Here is a 21,498-nt window from a genome sequence, read left to right as displayed (position 1 = left end):
AGAGAATTAGAAATTACCTTTTTATTATAAGCACTCAAAAATTTCTCTATATACCACATTTATCATGCAGTTATTTTTCAAGTGTCTGTGATCTTGCAACATCACTCGTAAACCATCTTTACTCTTTATTCTTGATAATGCAACATGCAATTAACTATAGGTGAAAACTGGCCTTGGAAGGTATATTCTAACTTTTGATAAAGTTTGTCCCTGAGACTTATTTATTGTCATTGCAAATAACATTATAATTAAAAATTGTCTTCTTTAAAACCTGACCGGGTAATGTTTTGTTATTTGGAATTAGATTCCGTCTTGGATAAGAACAATAATTTCAACTTTGTTACCAGTTAAAAGTCTTGCATTTTATCACATGGTTTCCCATTCTTTTAACTTGCATTCTCGTTTCATTGCACAAACCATTAGTTTGGTCTATATTCCCCAACAACATAACAAGAGCGCCAACCTTCACGATCAACTTGTGTGGTGGTACACCTAAACAATTTATTCCATTTAGAATCTCTGGTGAAAAAGCATCTAAGTCAAATTCCATATTTTCCTCCTCAGCACACACAGAGTCAAAATTTAAGTAAACTCTTTCTTGTCCAAGTAACCTTGCAGTCATCTTGTTATTGACGTCAGTGACACAATCCAGAGTTGGTGCACGAATTGCTCTATCATTGAAATAATTTTCAACAGATAAATTGGATAACATATCTGGATATACAAAATCAATGAGGTCATCCAAAGCTGTCTCAGAGTTCTTAACCAAAATGTTATATGGTATATGAACGATCGATTCACCATCTGTTGTATCACCAGCTAAACTATCACCAATTTTGAGTAGTCATTCTGCAAAATTCTTGAGTTCTTATATGTTGCTATTTTCACCTAGTGACAATCTCATGTTTTTTGTAAGTTTTAGAACCTTACAGTTATGCCACAAATATGAAGAATTAATAGAAGACTGAATTATATCTTGCCTTGAGCCTTTGAAAATCACAGGTAAAATTTGTCTAAAATCTCCTCCGAAGACAACAACTTTACCTCCAAATGGCAAATGAGTATTATACTAATATGAGCATCTCAAAATGCCTCTGAGACATTTGTCTAAAGTTTCGTAACAATACCTACTTATCATTAGAGCTTCATCCCATATGATTAATTTGGCCTTAGTTATTAACTTTGCAAGAGGACTTCCCTGTTTAATGTTACACAAAGAATCTTTATTTATGGTCAAAAGAATTTTAAACCTTGAATGTTTCTTCCATTAGGCAACAGAAGTCCAGCAATTCCACTCGAAACAACATTTAAAACTATACCTCCTTTAGACCTAATTGAGCATGATATAGTTGACCATAAGAATATTTTTCCACAACCACCTTGACTATATAAGAATAAAAGTCCACCCATATTACCGCTAACAGCACCCATTATTTGATCGTATGTAAATTTCTACTCATCAGTTAATTTCTCTAAATACCCACTTAGTTCACTCGCAAGAGCATTAACATCAAAGTTCAATTCTTCCATTATAATTCTATCTTCTAAGTTGGACACCAAATTTTCTGGAGGATATGGCATTCTACAATATTCTTTCAATGACTTGCCATTTGACTAGAGCAACTCTTCAATTTTTGTAAGTGCAATATTTTTTATTTGGACTTCTCACATCATCAAATCTGTATTTTTTTAATTTAAAATAACATAATTAATTAAAAAATATTAAATAAGTCTCTAGTAAAAAAATTTGAAATACATTGTTGAATAATAAATAACACTCTTTATTTTTTGTTTAAAGAATACTTCATTAGTAACATACTCTTTTAAAAATTATTGTTGTGATTAACATGGATATCAAAATCACTATAATATTAAAAAAAAGCACACAGACAACCGATGCAAATGCAAGTATTCAAAATATGTGAATTTAGTTATGGTTTCTTAGATGTAGTAGATACATTTTATGGCAATAAATCAAAATAAGTATTACGAAAAGGAAGTAAAACAAGTATGAAACTAAGATATACTTATTTTTGTTATATTTCCAAAATATTATCAGAAAAAGAGAAAAAGTTAAAATGAACACCAATAAATAATTGAAACATATGTATGATAATTTTACTCCCAAAAAAGGCATTATTGTTTATATTTAATTACTCTGAACATCCCTTATCCAAGTTTTGTTATAATTATAGCCTAAGTTGAATTTTACAATGGCAAAAAATTTTCATAATAAACTATAGTTACCTTCTATTTGCAGTAATTTTCTTTGTTCGTATAGTACGTCATCAGAAAGAAAGTTCTAAGTCTTTTTCCAAACAAACTCTGGTCTACTCATGTTATTTGATGTTATTAGAACAATAAAAAGTCTCCTTAAAAAAGTTGCCAAGTGCCATGTTCCTGCTTTAGAGATTGCGTCAATGAATTTTCTATCATCCTGCAACAGTCCAAGTGCATAGCATGCATTTTTGAAGGAGTTATAAACCACACCATCAACTGTTCTTAAATCATTGAAACTCGTGCATCCCTTTTGAATGTTCACAAGTAGCCTTAGATAGTAATCTTCTTTATTCATTAGTGGTATTTGAGATATCCTTCCTATGGCATACCCTTGCTTTCTATGAGTCCACATATGACGTTTTCCATTCCAAACAAATTTTGTCAGAAACTCATAATAAGTCAGATTTCTTGCATTAATATGCTCTTCATTTTCTTTGAACCATCCAATCAACATAGATTTCTTGAAAAAAGAAATTCCAATCAACATAGTTTTCTTGAAAAAAGAAATTTCAACAACGACTGAATTGTATCAGTATCTTTGTAGACAATTGGCATATCATCAGGAAGATGGAATGGCAATTTATTACTACTGGTTCTTTCATTTGAATAGGATAACCAAATAATCTCCATGTAGCTTCACATGCTGATATATATCTACAATCATAATAATTATATTTTTTATCTACCTGAGATCCATTGTTTTGATAAAATGTAGTTGTCATCCTGTCATTAACCTTGTGAAAATACTTGAACATATATTTGATTGATGAAGTTTGGCAAGTATACTCAATATTGATGTGACATCTAAATTTTAGAAGAAGACCGACATTGTATGGAACTATGAAAGAGTTGTCAACCTCCACAATTTTCTTTGATACAGTTCATCCATTATCTCTTCTTTGATATCTTGGAAAGCCTGCTTCGTCAATAATTGTCCTATCTCTAAATGCTTTGGGAAAAAACTTTGAGCATTTTACCATTGATCATGCATTAGCTCTTACTATTTAAATGACCGCATGGACCATGAACCATATATTTCTCAACAGCAGCATACAATTTTGGATTTTCCCTCTTATCTGGAATCTCTTTCTTAATAACCTTATCTATGTCGTCAACAGTTTGTTGCTTTGATTCTGGATGCATGAATAAAAGAAGATGGATGTGAGGTAAACATCTCTTCTGAAACTCTATGGTTAGACAATCTGCAAATTTAAAAAGATATGATATTATTATTAATTTGGACAAAGTAAGTAAAGATTTATGCGAAAATCTAAAGCATATAAAACTAAGTATATTACAAATAAGTTAGATAATGTGATTTAAAAAATAGTTGATTCTATAAAAAAATAATTGTTACGTGTACAACTAAACTATACAAAACTAAGCGTGTAGTGCAAATAAGCATGATAAAGTAAATTGAAAAAATTATGCTAAAACAAAATCATATAAAACCATATAAGTGTACTATACAATGAGTTCGAGATAATAAAAACTATATAAATATACTGTAATACACTCAAGATAGTGTACTATCCAATAAGCATACTATATAAATGTTCTATTACATAATCATTTTTTAATACTGATAGTATACTATATAATGAGTGTATGATAGATAATTTAGATAAAATAAATAAAAACTCGTAAAAAGATTAGTTATACTTACATCCAATAATTTTTCCAAAGAATGTTCCTTTCTTCAATGCCCTAATTAATTTATCAACCTTCAACTTAAATATTCTACATAAGATGTCTGACCTATCTTCTGCATGGAGTCCTTGGGGTGTTACCTCTCTTTTTATTTCATTCCATTCTGGATCACATGTCATAGTGATAAAATAACTTGGATATCTAGCATATTTACATATTACAAAAGCATCTTTGCAATTATTGAACATGTACCTTGAACCACCGGTAAAGCTTTTTGGGAGAATAATTCTTTGACCGGTGTTAATGGCGTTAGTTTCACCACGAACCATACACTCATGCAATTGCTTGAACTTGCCTAGCCACAAGTTTGGTTGTTTCAATCACAAGTATAAAAGCCGTTCTGACTCAACCATAGTGTAGGCATCTACTATGAATTGTTGTAGTAATCTTTTTTAAAGCAAAAGGATTTGAGACTCGTTAGTCCTTTTTTGAAGTCTATATGCAAAGAAGTCCCTTATGCTTATTGTTGGTCTTTTCTCAGTTTTTCTGACATTTGGTCGACAAGAAGTAGCTATATGTAATCTGTAACCATCCTCACCGTATGGAAACCACAAAGGATATTGAAGAGCAAGTTACATTGGATGTACTATTTCTATCATCTGCAACATTCTTGAATTTGTCTCAATTATTATATCTCTATTAACCCCGTTCTTATCAATATCTCCAACTATCAGTGCAGCAACCTCAGATGCTATTGGCAAATTATATGTCCTTGCATCAGTATTTCTGGTTATTAACCGCAACTTAACATCAATGGAGCCATCAACTTGGTGTTTATCCCAAGCTAAACGAAATGCCTTTGCTAGGACATTATTTTCATCCATCATGACTTTTAAGGATGAAATTATTTCAGTTTCCATCAAGTTTGAATCGATGTTTGACCTGTTAATAAATAAACAATATATAAGAACTTTCGATTCATTTGTTAAGCATCGAGAAGATCACATGAGAATTTAATTCCTAATAATATATTAATATAATTAGCGCTTTAGATAAAGTTAAGCAATAGATGAATTATACGCATGAGTCAAACAATTACCTAAATGATTCCATGCGGTTTGTAATCTCATTCTCAGTATCAGAAATGTATAGCCAGGAAAATTTTGGCTTCTCACTTTCTGGTGGTAGTAAACTGCCAATACGATGACAATTTTGACCTCCGATGCGAAAAATAGGAGGTGCACCACCTTTGTTAATGGAATGGTCAACTCTTCCTGCCATAGAAGGGAATGCAAACATTCCATTGAAAGCCCTTATGTTTTTAAAAAAGTATTTGCTTTTTTTCTCTGTTCCACTATGTAACTCTTGCAGTGTTTGAGGTGGATGCTTTAGAAAAGGCAATTCAACCTTTTCTTCTATACAACATAAAGAAATTACAGGATTGGAGCTACCTCTTGACTTTCCCAAGCATTCAACTAGCCACATCAAGGCTTGACAATATAGGCATTGGTATATGGGATCTCCAAGGTCTAATGTATCTAAATGAAAATTACAATAGTTAATTGTTGTCCAAAATTCTTGAGATTTAGCTTTGCATATACATATAGTGGTGAAGTTATATTTAAAAATAAAAAAGAAAAGAATACATCAATACCTTCTTCATCTATTGGGTTTAGATCATTATACTCATGTGGTATTTCAATATCTTCTGGTTCATAATTGATATCATCAACGACTTCGATCACTATATTGAGATAAACTATATCAATGAATTAACAAAAATTCAAATTCTCACATTTTTTGTAGAAAAAAATAGAATTAGAAATTAATTCCAACTTTATCAAGAATAAAACAAAAACATAGATGTGGACCTTCATAATCTCTAAGAGGATCAATGTTATAAATTCTGGTTGCTTGAATTGATGATTCACCAATGCAATGTCGAGAGTCTCTAAACAATTCATTTTCACTCTTCGTGACAGACTTTATAACTTGTGAATTTTTTATCACTGTCTTTCCAATGGCTATCCTAATGCCATTAGCATTTTTTCTAACAAGAAAACAGCAAACAAATGTTGAAATAGATAAGGTTATATGTGTGTGTGTATGTGTGTGTAAAGAGAGAGAGAATGTAATTTTCACATGTACCTGTTTGATAAATTTTCAAAAACTGGCACAGTAGTTAATTGAAGAATCGAAGAACATTGACAATCACCACACATCAGAATTTTTTATACTATCGGTGTTCTTTTCTGAATTAACTGTTACTGTAATTAGTGTTTGAATTATGTTTTTTCGTACACGTCTAGAGTTTCCAATTGAGAGCAAAGGAGTGGGAGGTTTTTCATTCACTAAATCTGAAAGTAAGTAGCAAAAAGGAAAAAGAATATTATAGTACCCTAGCACATCATCATCATCATCATCATAATAGTTGGTTGGAGGATTAAATGAGATTATAGAATTCCCACGGATAGTGGGTTCAAGGTAGAAATGAGATCATAAGGCTAGTTGAGTATCAATTTTCTAATGCATTCACAAAATCAAAATAAAAGGTACACGAGAAATGTATTCGGTATAATTTCTTTCTAAAAGGAAGAAGCTGAAGTCGCACGCAATCCTGCTACTTTTGGGAGGACGAAGGGAATGCCTGATGTCTCTTTGGGGTGAAAAAAGTAAAATACATGTAATAAGAGTTGTTCTAATTGTCTTGTTAATAAAATGATGTCTATAGTTCAAGGTTTCCTAGGTTTTTAATATTGATACATATTCATGCTTTCATCGTTTTATAGCAAAATATAAAAAAATAACAACAATAATTTTGTGATAATTTAGTTTTCCTCTATTATATTATGAGTAAAATAAATTAGGTAGAGAATTACTACTAAAGAATTAGGAACATAGAATACGTATTTTTTAATTTTATTATAATGAAACATGGTCAAAAATAATACAGATCGTAATACAAATCACATCTGAAAAATTTTCTAATATTATGATTGGTAGACACGTTAATAAAGAAACACATTCCAAATAACGAAAATTCAATTAACTTACTTGTAACATTTGTTAATGGAGTCCTTATGCTAACTGAATCTGGCCGCATTGCATGCAATAAATTTTTGTTTCTCTCATTTTGTGTTCATATTGAGTTGTTAATCAAGAGAGTTTGATTATATGAGCTGCTACTGGCCGCAAAACTCTCTTTGGCAATATTTTTTCTCTTTGCTCCATTGTAGGTGTCTTAAAATAATTAATGTTTGAAAAGAATGGAGTATTACAAAACAGAAAGAAAAATGTCATGAAAGAACTGGGATGAGATAATTATGAATGGTGATTACCTTGAGGTGCCGCTTGTAATAAACAAAGACTTGTTCTTTTTCTTCTTCTTTGGCTATCCAAAATTATTCTATGCCTAATTCTTGCAAGTCTTGATTTATCCTTGAATTTTCATTGTCCATTGATAAGAAGTTAAAATAACACACTAAACTTGAGGTACATGAAATTCAAAATTGTTATATATGCAGAGTACATTAGGAGTGTTTGAAAACTGAAGAAAAATAGGTTAGCGGAAATGTGAAAAGTATTTTATGATGTAAATAAGAAATTAATATTCTACAATTAATCATCTTTATTTAGAGTAGGATAATTATGTTTGGAACGTTCCCATACTTTTTTTATTCTTTTTTGCTTGTAATACCTTTTACTGAAAAATTACATTTGCAATCTTAGATCAAGGAAACTTGTAGGAGAGCAAAGTTTGGAATATAATAATCAATACATCATGTGATAGGAAAACAATAATTTGTAATTCATTCATAATATGGGAATATATAATAGTGAACTATCAGGAAAGAGCTAAAAGAGGAGATATATAAATATATATAACATTATTGCTATATAGAAAACAGACACAAAAGATATATTACTGCAATAAAATATCACACCATGAGCAACTATATTTGTGAATTAAAATTATTGATACACCATATCTATTATATTATTATATATAAAATTAAAAAACCTTAGTAAGTGTCAGAATCCCAGTTTGTTATGTCAAAGCCTAAATCTTTTAAGTTGAAACATTTAAAAAGAGGAAAAAAGGAAGGGTATTTAAACCTCAAGCAAGGCTTATCATAAAAAAGCCAAAGGTACACCGATAACCAATGTAAATTGCAGAATCTATAGACCAAAGGTGACATATTCAAGTAAAGTTTCGATAATGGCCTTTTTGGACTCATAGAATTGAAATATGATTAGTGGAGAAATTAAGATATTAAAGGAGGCTCCATCGAAAAAAGCAGAGTTCGTAACATTACCTTGAGACCTCCTCCGTATAGCTTGGTAAAGGTAAATGCTGATGCAGCTTTTTCTAAGAATCAAAGAAGCTAAGCGTCAGTGGCAATTGTCAGATACCATCATGTTTGGCAACGAAAGCTCTAGCAACAAGAAATGCAATGGTATTAATAAGTAATTTGCAATTAGAAAGGGTCCTCATTGAGTCAGACAGTTAATTAATTATCATAGCAATAAAGTCAAGAAACTCAAATTGAGGAAATTTTGTCAATACTTCAAGATATCTGGGAATTCAACAAAGGAATGCTAATTACGGATTTACCTGTGTACCAAGATAGGGCAATCAGTTGGCGCATGCGGTACGAATTTGGCTAGCTCGAGTAATTTTAATCCAAGGTGGTTTGTGTGTCCTCTAGATGCAGACAGAATAATTGTTACTAACGTTCATCTGCAAAAATACAATGAGCTGGGTTTGCAACTAAGTTATGTTTGTCACATGTAATCATAGCACTTCCATCACCAGCTTCATTAACGGTATGATTTTGACTAGTAGAACTCGTCTTCTTTCCAGACTTGATTGGTGTGATAGACTTGGAAGACTCAATGTCAAGTTGGTTGTCACCTACTTGTGAATCAACATCCTATAAAAAAATAAGTAAAAGTTATACAAATAGATAAGAATCTAATTAACAATCTCATCATTGAAGTTTAAATATTACAAAAATTACAATTTGAAAAAGTCGTAGCTCAACCTCAAAATTTACAGAACCTAGAGAAACAATTGCAATAACTTTAGAATTGTCCTAATACCATACATAAAACAATCATTGTTCCGTGGTTAATACTACACACTCTTAAACAAAATAACACCACTTAAACTTGCAGTCTATCAACTATTTTGGAATACTATATATCAACAATTACGAAGAACAGTGCACTAAGGAGGAATTTTTATAAAGAGAGAGTTTACTCAATTTGTTATAAGGAAAGGGCATTTGAAGTTGGGTAAAGTTGAAGATTTTTTATATCATTTAAATATAAGAGGTAAATATATCAATATTAATAAGATATATACATTATATCCCGTCAATTAATTCAATAGTTTGTCAATACCTGAATGGTTTAAGAATGCTAATTTTGTTACATGTTTTTTTTTAACAGATACGAATTGGAAAAATATTTTTTAAAAAATTAAATAGATGAATATTTATTTTGTAAAGATATTTACCTTATTCATATCTGAATAATCAGCTGGAAGTGTTATCATATTAGAATTTGAAGGGAAGAAGGTAGCCTAAAGAAATTTTAAGAACACAATGAGTATATGAAAAAATTACATATATGTCGTGCTTACTCTAATTTTAAAATACCTGCTCAATATTGTACTTCTATTTGAAGGAATTGATTATGGCCTCATCGTGACATTCCACGACTGTGATAGAAACCGGTTGAAAAGAATTGATGTTCTCCAACTTGACAGAAACTTTAAAAAGGAACGTTCTATTCTTAAATTTACTTAACTCTTCAGAAAATTCAATCATGTTCCTACCCTACATTGAATTGAATTGAAGAATACTAAGTGTCAAAAATAAAATGTTAATACATGAGCTATATGTTCACAATTAGTACGTAAACATGATTTTTTTAGTACCCTCATTATATGTTTTGTCCTCAGCTCTGCAAAAGAAATATTTAGATATTCACTACTAACAGTTTTATACACTATGAATGATGCATAGAATTCCTCATTAGCAACCTTCAAATTTAGTGAATACCTTTAAATAATGAAAAAAATTATTATCGCGAATCTCATTTAATAACTACTGGAATAAGGCTCCCACTCACAAATAATACATACCTTGGATTAAAATTTTGTGATTCAGCTTTGCATCTAGGACATTTGTAACCATCTTTTTTTTCACAGTCAAAGGACAAACATTACAACATTTATACTACTAAGACTTTTTCGGAGAAAAATCCTTCACTACTCCAATGGTCACACAAATTATTTTTTGAAATTTGGTTATTTAATAAATTAAAACAGTATCACCAAATAATTACACCACTTACAAAAATCTGGCATAAGAAAATCTTAGAATGTAATCAAATTACATAAAAACCTCTATAAGATCCTTAATCTCAAAAAATGTTTTGTACAGAGTTTTATTCAAAAGATCATCTTCCAATGAATATGGAGTTTTTTTTCTCAATCTGTTCAACTGGTGTTGGTGTCCCAGTCTCAATATCCATTATCCTTCATTTAAACAAAATAAAATTAGGGTTACAATTTTGAAGATACAACCACACAGAGCTATACTTACAATGTAATTGTAACTTTAATAAACCAAAAAAATTTCTAACATTTGTCTGAATTTTTTAACGTCTTCCAAATCATCATTGATCATCAACACAGAGTTGTATATTGTATTTGAGACTCCCATTTTTGCTTACATAACATAAACAATAATAATATTATACTATTCAGAATCAAGACGACTTTAACAAATTATTTTCTAATGAGCTAAAACTAACAGCATATCAACATAGGAAAAAATGTAATGAAGAAGAGGATAAAAGTGAAAGATGAAGAAAGAAAAAATGAATCAATAGCGATTCCGGAATAGCGAAAGGGTGTATGGTGGATCCCGAGTGGTAAGACACAGTTACAACGATTCCAAAACAGGGCAGCGATCGTGAGCACGTGATGGCGCGACGGATTTGTTCATTATGTCGTTGAGTGGGTGCTAGATTTGTTCACTTTTTTGGATTTAGGGTTGCTTGTGGGATTGGTTGTAATAGGTAGCAATTAGACCCTAATTATGATGAGTTTCATGATCTTGGGGTGGGTTAGAAAGCTTTTTACTTAAATGAAATTTTTGGACTGTTGATGCACCACTATTTCGTGGTACATTTTGTGCTTAATTTAGGTGGATTTCATCCATTATTTCCACATTTATTCAATAAAATAGCATGGTTTCATGATTTCTTCTTAAATTGTGCTTAAGTGTGAAAACATGCAATTTGCTAATTTTAAAGCACCTTTGATTCTACTAGATGCCTTGATATGTTTGTTAGTGATTTCAGGTTGAAAAGGCTAGGAATGGATCAAAGAAATGAAGAGAAGAGCATGCAAAATGGAGAAATCATGGAAAATCAAGGATTTGGGATACATTCAACGATATGCACGCGTATAAGACGCGTACGCGTACGTGACGCGCACGTGTGGATAGCTAAAATGTCAAGGGACGCGTACGCGTGACCCACGCATACGCGTCGATGCTCGTACGCGACCTCATTAGAGTGAAAATACTGGGGGCGAATTTTGGACTTCCCAAGCCCAAATCTAACTCATTTCCGAGCCTATTATATGCAGAAATTAAGAGGAGTCAAAAGGGGGGGGGGGTCATAATTGAATTTTGGAGGGAATGCTTTAGTTAGTTTCTAGCTCTCTCTTCTCTCTAGAATTAGGTTAGAGGTAGATTAAGATTTCTTAGATCTAGGTTTAATTCATGCTTTGATTTACTTTTCCTTTACAAATTCTTGTTCCTCTACCTCTCCTCTCTCTAGTTTAGCATTTTATTCTTGTAATTGTTTACTTTATTATTGATACACTCTTGTTTCTCTTATTTTCTTTTAATGCAATTTATGTTTTGAGTTCCTTTATTGTTGATTTGATTTGTTGTTGTTAATTTCCTTGCAATTGAGTAGTTGTAGATTTATTTCTCTTGCAATTTAACTTTGCTTTCCTTTTATGCCTTCTAAGTGTCTGACAAAATGTTTGGAAGGATGTTAGAGTATATTTTTCTCCTCTTGACTTTGGTTGAGTAATTGGAGACTCTTGAATTATTAAATTCTTTTGTTGATTGATAATTGAAAGTTGCTAGTTGATTTGAATCCCTCTAAAGCTAGTCTTTCCTTATGAGTTGACTAGGACTTGAAGACTCAAATTGATTATCTCCACTTGACTTTTCTTCAGAGTTAGAGGTTGACTAAGTCGAGCAATGGACAATTCTTGTCACAATTGATGATGATAATGAGGATAGGATTTCTAATTCTCATACCTTGCCAAGAACTTTCTTAATTGCTAGTTCATTTCTTTTGTCATTTACTCTTCATGTCCCTTATTCAAAACCCTAAAATATACATCCCATAACCAATAGCAAGAACACTTTCCTGCAATTCTTTTGAGAGACGACCCGAGGTTTGAATACTTCGGTTATTTTTATTGGGGTTTGTTACTTGTGACAAACAATTTTTTGCATGAAAGGATTATTTGTTGGTTTAGAAACTATACTTGCAACGAAATTTCATTTGTGAAATTCTATACCGACAAAAATTCATTCATTAACTGTGTCCTGTCCAAAAAAGAAAGAAAAGAAGCTCTTCTAAGTCAAATTTAATTATGACTCTAAATAGATAAAATCGATAACAATTAATATTATTTTTTATTATTTTTATATTCAATATTTACTGTAAATATAAAAAATATAATAATTAATGAATAAAAATATGAGTAAAAAATAGTTAAACCAATATGCTTACCAATACCTTTGTTAAATTTTATAAATTGGAGAATAAGTATGTATTCGGTTGCTTGGTGATCACTAATTGGGTTGTAAATTGATCTCATAGTGTGCACCTTATTTTTTCATCATTTTTGAATAAAAGGGAGAATTAAGAGAAATAAGTAGTGTTCCGAGGGTTACCTGAAACTGTAGGTCGATCTCGGTCGAGATCTTCTGTGTTGGTCGGAGCCGACGTGTCCGGCAGGTGTATAGTGGCCGGAGCTGGTGTGTCCGACTTGTGGAACTGAGAGTGCTGCTGATCCTTTATCACTGAAGGGTGGGGGGTACCTGTAAGGGACTCCGATGCTTAAGTTAGCAAGGGTATTAAGCAGGTATTGAGTAGAATCAGAGTATGAGTTATACCTGGGTGCTCCAGTGTATTTATAATGGTGAGATGTGACCTTTTGGATAAGATAAGTTAGTTATCTTATCTTATCTTTTATCTTTGAGTTGAGGTCAGCGTATCTTTCAACGGAACCGCCTTTATCTCTATAGGCTTAGGCCGCCTTAGGATTTGGGTCGTGCTCCTCTATTTGGGCCCTTTGCTGGGCTCTTCTATCGATTTGGCCGAGCTCTTTTAAGAAGAGATCGGATAGTCTGACCTTAAGAGGTCGGTCGCTTTATCTCCAATCATCCCGGGTCGGATAGCTCGACCCAGGGTATGAACAGTGCCCCTGCTTGAGCTCGATTCTTCCTTTGGAGGTCGAGTCCTTGCCTTCGGTCCTTCTTCAGTGAAGTCAAACTCAAGCATTTTGTCGATTCCTTTCTTTGTAGAGTCTTTTTTGAATGTAGAACGTTTTCCTCTAAAAGCGCGTGCTTTTGTATTAGCGCTTTTTTGGGAACGCAAGCGGTTTTAACATCCGCATTTAATTGGCATTAATTGCCCCTATTCTCTCTTGGCTTTACTTTGAATTTTCTCGATCAAAAACGGTTTTTCTTCTTCATTTCCTCTTCGTAACTTCTCCCTTTACTCTCTCGTTTTCTGTTTCTCTCATCTGCTCTCTGTCTTTCGTTTGCGCGTCTGCTTTCTTGTGTTGCGGCGTCACTTGGCGATTTTCTGAGCAGCCTTTGTTTCTGCGCTTCCATTCTTTTCTTCGAAGCTTCTTTCGTCTCCAGGTTAGTCCCATTTCGTGTTTTCTCATTTATTTTGACTTTGTGATGGAGTTTTCCTTTTGATCTTCCTTTTGGAGATAGTTTGGATCTTTCTGTTTTTATCATGCTTGACTTGTTGCATGCTCTGGATTTTTCCCCTTTTTTGGTGCGAATCTCTTCTTTGTTTGCTTGATTTTTTTTCTTTTGCATGTTGCCGCCGTTTCTGCCTGTGCTTTTGCTGATGATTTTTTACTTGATTTCAAAAAAGTTTGCGCCTTTGCTGTTTTTCTTCTTGGTCCTTTTGGTGTTCTGATAAACTGTAGTAGTAGTGTTTTTCACTGATAAACTGTAGGAGCGATACTTTTTCTGATAAACTGTAGAAGGGTGGTGTTTTTGCGTTTTTTGCTTCTTTTGTTTCTTTCGGGATTTTATTTTCTTTTTGATGAGTGCCGGGATGTAGGCTGTAGAAATAACTTGAAAACCTTGCCTGTTTACTGCCTCCAAGGGATGTCCCCAGACTTTCTTATCTTGAGTCTCGGGGTTTTTCCTTTCTGTTTGTCGAGATGTTTTGCTCCTCGTCCGTGATGTTTTTAAGTAATTTACTCTTCTTTTCTTATTGTAGGATTTAGTTGGCCTCATGTCTTCTCGCAATAACGTTGTAGAGATGCCTTCCCGGGTTCCTGAGGGCATGGCTGATTGAGTGGACTCAATGGTCCTTATGTGTGTCTCCTTGGTTGATTCCGAGTTTTGCACGCAGCTTAGGCAGTTTCATAGGGTCTGTAGTAATCCAGGTGATGAGAAGAACTATGAACTTGTCCCTCTCTCCTCCGAAGAGAGAGTCTGCTTCTCTACTCGGGTTGTTGACGATCGCCCTTTCTTCTATGTTTATGACTTTTTCTTTGGTCCGTTGGGTATTACCCTTCCTTTTACTCAATTTGAAACCGACCTGTTATGGTCTTGTAATGTTGCCCCCTCTCAACTTCACCCTAATTCCTGGGGTTTCATAAAGATTTTTCAATTGTTGTGCAATGGTTTTGGTATCCCTGCTTCCCAATCTCTCTTTTTCTATCTGTTTGTCTTGACTAAGCCCGTAGTGGTAAAAAAGAAGGCAACTTGGGTCTCCTTTCGCTCTACCCAGGGAAAGAAGGTCTTTTCCATGTTTGACGAGTCATTCCGTGATTTTAAAAACTACTTTTTCAAGGTCCGAGCTGTTGAAGGAGCTCGGCCCTTCTTTCTGGATGAAAATAACGAGCCTTGCTTTCCCTTAGAGTGGCAGAGGAACGTAGTGGTATAAAATGTTGGATGAGGTTGAGCGAGCCTTTGTGACTATCTTGGAAGAACACTGAGGGCAACCTCCCCATCTTGACACAAAGAAATTTCTAACCAATCCCTCTCTTCTTCAAACTGAGCTGGGTATTTTGTGTTTCCTTTCTTATCTGTTTATATTGCTTGTAGCTGTCTCTCCGACTTGTCCGACTTGTAGCGTAACTTTCTGTTTTATTTACAGAGGCAATGAAGAATAACGAATCTATGAAAGCTTTTAAGAGGGTGCAAAAGGCAACTGCTGCCAGAAATATTGCTGCCAAGGCGGCTGGGAGGGGTCCTCCCAAGTGCGCGAGTTTCTCCGGGGTGAAGAAGGTGATCCCAACACCTCGGGTCCGCTTGGTGGATCCTCATCCTACTTTTGCCGCTCCATCTGCTGCCCCTCCAAGTAAGAAGCAAATGACGGCTGAGCCCTTTGACCTCAATGCCCCTGATTTCAATGCCATTGAGTTTGTAGATTAGCAAATCGGTCCCTATGGTACCCTCTCAATGGACGATGTGTCCATCCTTCATCATTTGGAATTTATGGCCCAAAATCACGTACAGATGGCGTTTATGGCGGCTGCTATATACCGGACTGTTCAAAATCTTCCTCTCCATGCTACCAAGGCATTTATGGAGGAGGCAAAGCAGGAGTTTGACCAGATGAAGGGGCTGAAGGAGGAGCTTGAATTAAAGGTGACCAAGTTGGAGAATGATCTAGAGAATGAGAAGGCGAGTTCCCTTTCACTGGCGGCTTCTTTGAGGTTGGCCGAGGACACAGCCTTGATGCATAAGGATAGTTACGTTACGACTTATCGGGAGGTGATGCGCCTGAGGAAGGAGTTGAATAATGCCCGGGAAGATTATTCTGAGCTCCAGGGTCATCTCGTTGGCAGCATGACTACTGCTTACGAGAACTTGAAGGACCAAGTTCGGGTCATTGCTCCTGAGGCCGATCTCACCCCTTTCAGCCTGGACAATGTTGTCAGGGATGGGAGGATTGTCCCTGATGACGATGGTGATGATGATGCTGATCCTCCTCCTGTGTCCTCTGCCAAAGTGTCGACCTCTTCTGTTCCTTCGGTTGCACCTGATTCGGATTGCCAGGTTCTGAACCGGGAGGATGGAACTATAGATGCCGTGCCTATTCAGACTCGTCCTCATTCTCCTTATCCTGATGATGCCAAGAAGGCTCCTGATGCTTGCTGATCTCTTTCTAGATATTTATGTAGTTGGCCCGGCTTGTGGGCTTTTTAAAACTTTGTTTGTTTTGCTGACGGTTTCTAGTTGCTTGTTTTAGCAACTTTATTTTGAAAAACAAAAAGTAGCTCGCTATTTTTAGCAGGTGTTGATGGCCACTGTTCTGGGGCCTTATAACTTTTATGGAGTAATAGAGGTAGTTTTTTGACTTGGCATCTTTTCAGTTTTCTACTGACGTTTGAAATCTCGTATCTCGACCTCCTCAGATTACTTTGTTTTATTATTTGTAGCTTGGATCCTTTGAGGTTGTGACTTATGGGTCTAACTTGTTTTTTGGTGGTTCTTTTGCGCTGGTCCCCCTTTAAGTTATTTCTGTAATCCTCTTTCTTGGACCTTTGTCAGGTCTCTTTCATGGATTACTTTGATAACTTTTTAGTGGTAGGAGTCCGACTTGGCTATGTCGGTCTCCTTTAAGTTATTTTTTGTAGTCCTCTTTCTTGGATCTTTGTCAGATCTCTTTCTAGGACTACTTGTATAACTTTTTAGTGATAGGAGTCCGACTTGGTTATGTCGGTCTCCTTTAAGTTATTTTTTTTTTGTAGTCCTCTTTCTTGGATCTTTGTCAGATCTCTTTCAGGGACTACTTGTATAACTTTTTAGTGGTAGGAGTCCGACTTGGTTATGTCGGTCTCCTTTAAGTTATTTTTTGTAGTCCTCTTTCTTGGATCTTTGTCAGGTCTCTTTTAGGGACTACTTATAACTTGGGTTGACTTGGTCCGACTTGTGAGCATCGGCCAGCCTTTAAGTTATTATTTTAGCTATCCGTAAGACCTCGTCAGGTTCTTTTTTGGATTGCTTTCGATAACTTCTCATATTATTCTGTGTTCACCTTTGCCGATTTGTAGAAAGTGGTTGGCATCTTTAGATCGTCCTTTGGGTGAATCACGTTTTCACCTTTATCGGACGATTTATCTTTATCGTGGTCGTGCAGTGAAATTGTTTTTCACTTTTTGCCGACCTGTCGCTTTATAACCGGACAGTGAATACTTCAGATTAATGCGTCTTGGATTCTTTGTAGAATATCTAAATAAACTTTATTCAAAGAAAAAATGCAAATATATATATGTGGGAATTTTCTTATCCCTTTAAGTCGGGCATGACCTGGATCTCAACATGGTGCCTCATTAAAAAACCTTTTCAGGAAAAAGAGCACATCCACTAATGAGATCCGTTGCCTTTTCTAGCTGTAGTACCTTCTTAGGTTGCAGGCGTGCCATGATCTGGGAAGCTCTCTTCCCTCGAGTTCAGACAGTCGGTAGTAGCCCTTCCCAAGCACTTCTATGACTCGGTAGGGTCCCTTCCAGTTTGCTGCCAGCTTTCCTTCTCCGGGCCGAGTTGTTCCAATGTCATTTCGGATTAAGATGAGATCGTTCTCAGCGAAACTTCTTGGCACTACCCTTTGATTATATCTGGAAGCCATTCGACGTTTTAGAGCTTCTTCTCTAATCCGAGCTCTTTCCTGAATTTCAGGTAGTAGGTCGAGTTCTTCCCTCTGAAGTTGGAAGTTTGCTCCCTCATTATAATGGACTACTCTATGCGATCCTTCTTCAATTTCTACTGGAATTATTGCCTCCATTACGTATGCTAATCGGAAAGGGGATTCCTTTGTGGTGGAATGTGGCGTCGTTCGATATGCCCATAGAACCTGTGGAAGCTCCTCTGCCCAGGCTCCCTTTGCATCTTGCAGTCTTCGTTTTAACACTGCCAATATGACTTTGTTGGGAGCTTCAGCCTGTCCATTGGCTTGTGGATGTTCGACAGAGGTGTACTGGTGCTTTATATTCAAGTCGGCTACTAATTTTCTGAAGCCTGCGTCTGTGAATTGGGTGCCATTGTCTGTGGTTATAGAATATGGAACCCCGAACCTTGTGACAATGTTTCTATATAAGAATTTCCTGCTTCTCTGAGCGGTGGCATTTGGCTAGGGGCTTTGCCTCAATCCACTTTGTAAAGTAATCTACCCCTACTATGAGGAATTTAACTTGTCCTGATCCCTGTGGAAAGGGGCCGAGAAGATCGAGTCTCCATTTTGCAAATGGCCAAGGCGAGGTCACGCTAATGAGCTCTTCTGGCAGGGCGATGTGAAAGTTGGCATGTTTCTGACATGGTGGACATGTCTTTACAAATTCTGTAGCTTCTTTCTGTAGAGTTGGCCAATAAAATCCCGCCCGGAGTAATTTTTTGGTGAGAGCTCGTGCTCTGAGATGATTGCCACAAATACCGCCGTGTATTTCTTCTAGCACTTCCCTTGTGTTGGAGGTCGGCACGCATTTTAGTAAAGGTGTTGAGATTCTTCTTTTGTACAGGATGTTGTTTATGATGGTGTAGTACTGTGCCTCCCTTTTTAACCCCTTTGCCTCCTTTTCTTCTGTGGGGAGCATTCCTGTTTTGAGGTAGTTGATTATGGGGGTCATCCATCCTTGGTCCTGACTTGTTATAGTCAGGACTTTTTCTTCTTCCGAGATTGACAGGTTTTGTAGCATTTCCTAGATGAGGCTTCTATTGTTGCCCCCTGGTTTGGTGCTGGCTAGTTTTGAGAGTGCATCAGCTCGGGCGTTTTGTTCGCGGGGTATGTGGCAGATTTTATACTCCCCGATTTGTCCGAGCTGTTCCTTGGTTTTATCCAAATATTTTTTATGGTGGGATCTTTGACTTGGTAGCCCCCTGTAATTTGTGATGTGACCACTTGTGAATCACTGTAAATGTTGAGTTTTTGAGCTCCATCTCTGTAGCCAGCTTCAAACCAGCTAATAATGCTTCATATTCTGCCTGGTTGTTTGAGGCCGGGAACCCAAACTTGAGGGAGAGCTCAACTTGGGTTCCTTGGTCGCTTTCTATTATCACGCCTACGCCACTTCCAGTTTATTTGAAGAACCGTCCACGTAAAGATTCCATTCTGTGGGGGTTTCTAGGGCATCTGTGAATTTTGCGATAAAGTCGGCCAAATACTGTGATTTGATGGCCGTCCGAGCTTCATATTGGATGTCAAACTCTGACAACTCGACTACCTATTGTAGAATTCTGCCTGCCAGATCTGTTTTCTGCAATGTTCCTTTTATGGGTTGGTTAGTTCGAACCTTAATGGTGTGAGCCTGGAAGTACGGGCGGAGTCGTCGAGATGTTAGGATGAGGGTATAGGCAAATTTTTCTATTTTCTGGTAGTTCAGCTCGGATCCCTGTAGTGCTTTGCTAATGAAGTAGACGGGTTTTTGCCAATTTTCGTCTTCTCTGACTAGTGCTGAGGCTATAGCTCGGCTCCCTACTGCGAGATATAATATGAGCGGTTCTCTTTCTTGTGGTCGATATAGGATAGGTGGCCGTCCTAAGAACCCCTTGAAGTCTTGGAAGGCTTGTTCACATTCTGTCGTCCATTCGAACTGTTTTCCCTTTCTTAAAGTAGCATAGAAGGGAGAGATCTTATCGCAGCTCCTGCTAAGAATCAGGATAGGGCGGCCAACCTCCCATTGAGTTGTTGTACTTCTTTGACACAGGTTGGGCTCTTCATGTTGAGTATGGCTTGACATTTGTCTGGATTTGCTTCAATTTCCCTTTGTGTGAGCATGAAGCCTAAGAATTTGCCTGCTTCTACTGCGAAGGTGCATTTTGCGGGATTGAGCCGCATGTTGTGCTTCCTTATAGTGTAAAACACTTGAGTCAGGTCGGATAATAATGTATCTTCGCTTTTTAATATATAATAAAAAAGATAAAAGATTTTGCATATAAATAGATAATTATTACAAAACAAAATCTCATTGTAAAATATTAAAATTTCTCATACTGCAAATCATGAAAAACAACCACAATGTAATGGCCACTTCTCCCTGCTTTTGACCATAATATAAGCTCTTCTTTACTGGTCAATAGTCCAATAACATCTAATTAAAAAAAACTGAATTAAAAGTTTTACCAATTTATTTAATAAATTACCAAGGAGACAACGACGTGGTGGTCATGGCGGTGAGACTGGTGGTGCACTAGAGCAGCGACGAATGGGTACTTTGGGCGAGGAAGAAGACTAACGAGATGAAAAAGAATGGTGATCACAGTCCTTCTTGAGGAGGGACAATGATCTCTGGACGACGAAGCGGCGGTGTGACGATGAAGTGAATGAGAGGGGACCATGGAGCTGCTTCTGATTCCCTTTGCGGTGGTGAAGAGGTGGCTATGGAATGTCGTCTAACGGCGCGGTGTTAGATGTCGCGACAGCTACACCAACTATATAGGGGTGTGGACGGCGTGGCTATGAAAATGGGAGAAAAGTGAAAAGGTTTCTATGCGCGACTATGGGAGTAGGAGAAAAGGGGAAGGATTTTTATAATTTTTTATTAGGGTTTACTTAATCAACTCTTAATTATTTAAATTTTGAATTTAAAAAAAAATTAAAATTAATTATTAAATAAAATTATTTAAAAAATTGGCTGGTTTATCTTGGCTACCTATACTTTTCCTAAATTTATTTGAGAGGAAAAAAGAGTTCATGAAAAATTGATACCTCGCTTTAATTATTTGAAGAGAAAACTCAATTTTAATATATTAAATAGATACTTATATAGTTCCACTACACTTGTATTCAACAAACGCTCTCACGCATTCTCTCAATTTCTAGAGTTTTTAGTTTTTAAATATATTTTTATCTATTTAAAAAAATTACAAAAAAATTTATTGAACCTTAAAATACTAATTTTTAATGATAAAAGTAACTTATTTTTAAATTATATTTGTAAAAAATTATATTAAAATTTAATTTTTCAAATAAAATTTTGAAAATATATTTTTAATATGAGTATTTTTATCACTTTTTAAAATACTTTAAAATTATCATGAAAGGCATTTTTATTTGCATTTTTAAAAAAAGAAAACAATTTTGATGGGCCACCCCACAAAAGAATTATCAGGTTTTAGAAATATTATGCAGATATTTTGACAATTAAAATTTATAAAAAGTTTTGATAATCACAAATATTTGACGTGGTTTAAAATTTAATTTTTAGGAGAGAAATTTACTCCACTTATAAATACCACTTCAATGTGTATGAAAGTCATTATTTTATCA

At 35.2% G+C, this 21,498-nt stretch overlaps 1 protein-coding gene across 1 annotated transcript; it reads right to left on the bottom strand.

Annotated features, from left to right (window-relative positions):
- Positions 1-340: 340 nt before the first annotated feature.
- Positions 341-1,530, bottom strand: LOC107494587 (uncharacterized). The gene is made up of 4 exons (XM_016115634.1): positions 1,494-1,530; positions 1,320-1,384; positions 1,128-1,198; positions 341-824 (listed from the first exon to the last, which is right to left on the bottom strand). The coding sequence occupies exons 1-4, from the start codon at positions 1,528-1,530 to the stop codon at positions 341-343; spliced, it is 657 nt and encodes a 218-aa protein (XP_015971120.1).
- Positions 1,531-21,498: the final 19,968 nt, after the last annotated feature.

This window comes from Arachis duranensis, chromosome 6 (genome assembly GCF_000817695.3).
Source record: "Arachis duranensis cultivar V14167 chromosome 6, aradu.V14167.gnm2.J7QH, whole genome shotgun sequence".
Lineage (NCBI taxonomy): Eukaryota > Viridiplantae > Streptophyta > Magnoliopsida > Fabales > Fabaceae > Arachis > Arachis duranensis.
The sequence above is the reverse complement of the archived record's forward strand: the minus strand, read 5'-3'. Positions and strand labels throughout refer to the sequence as shown.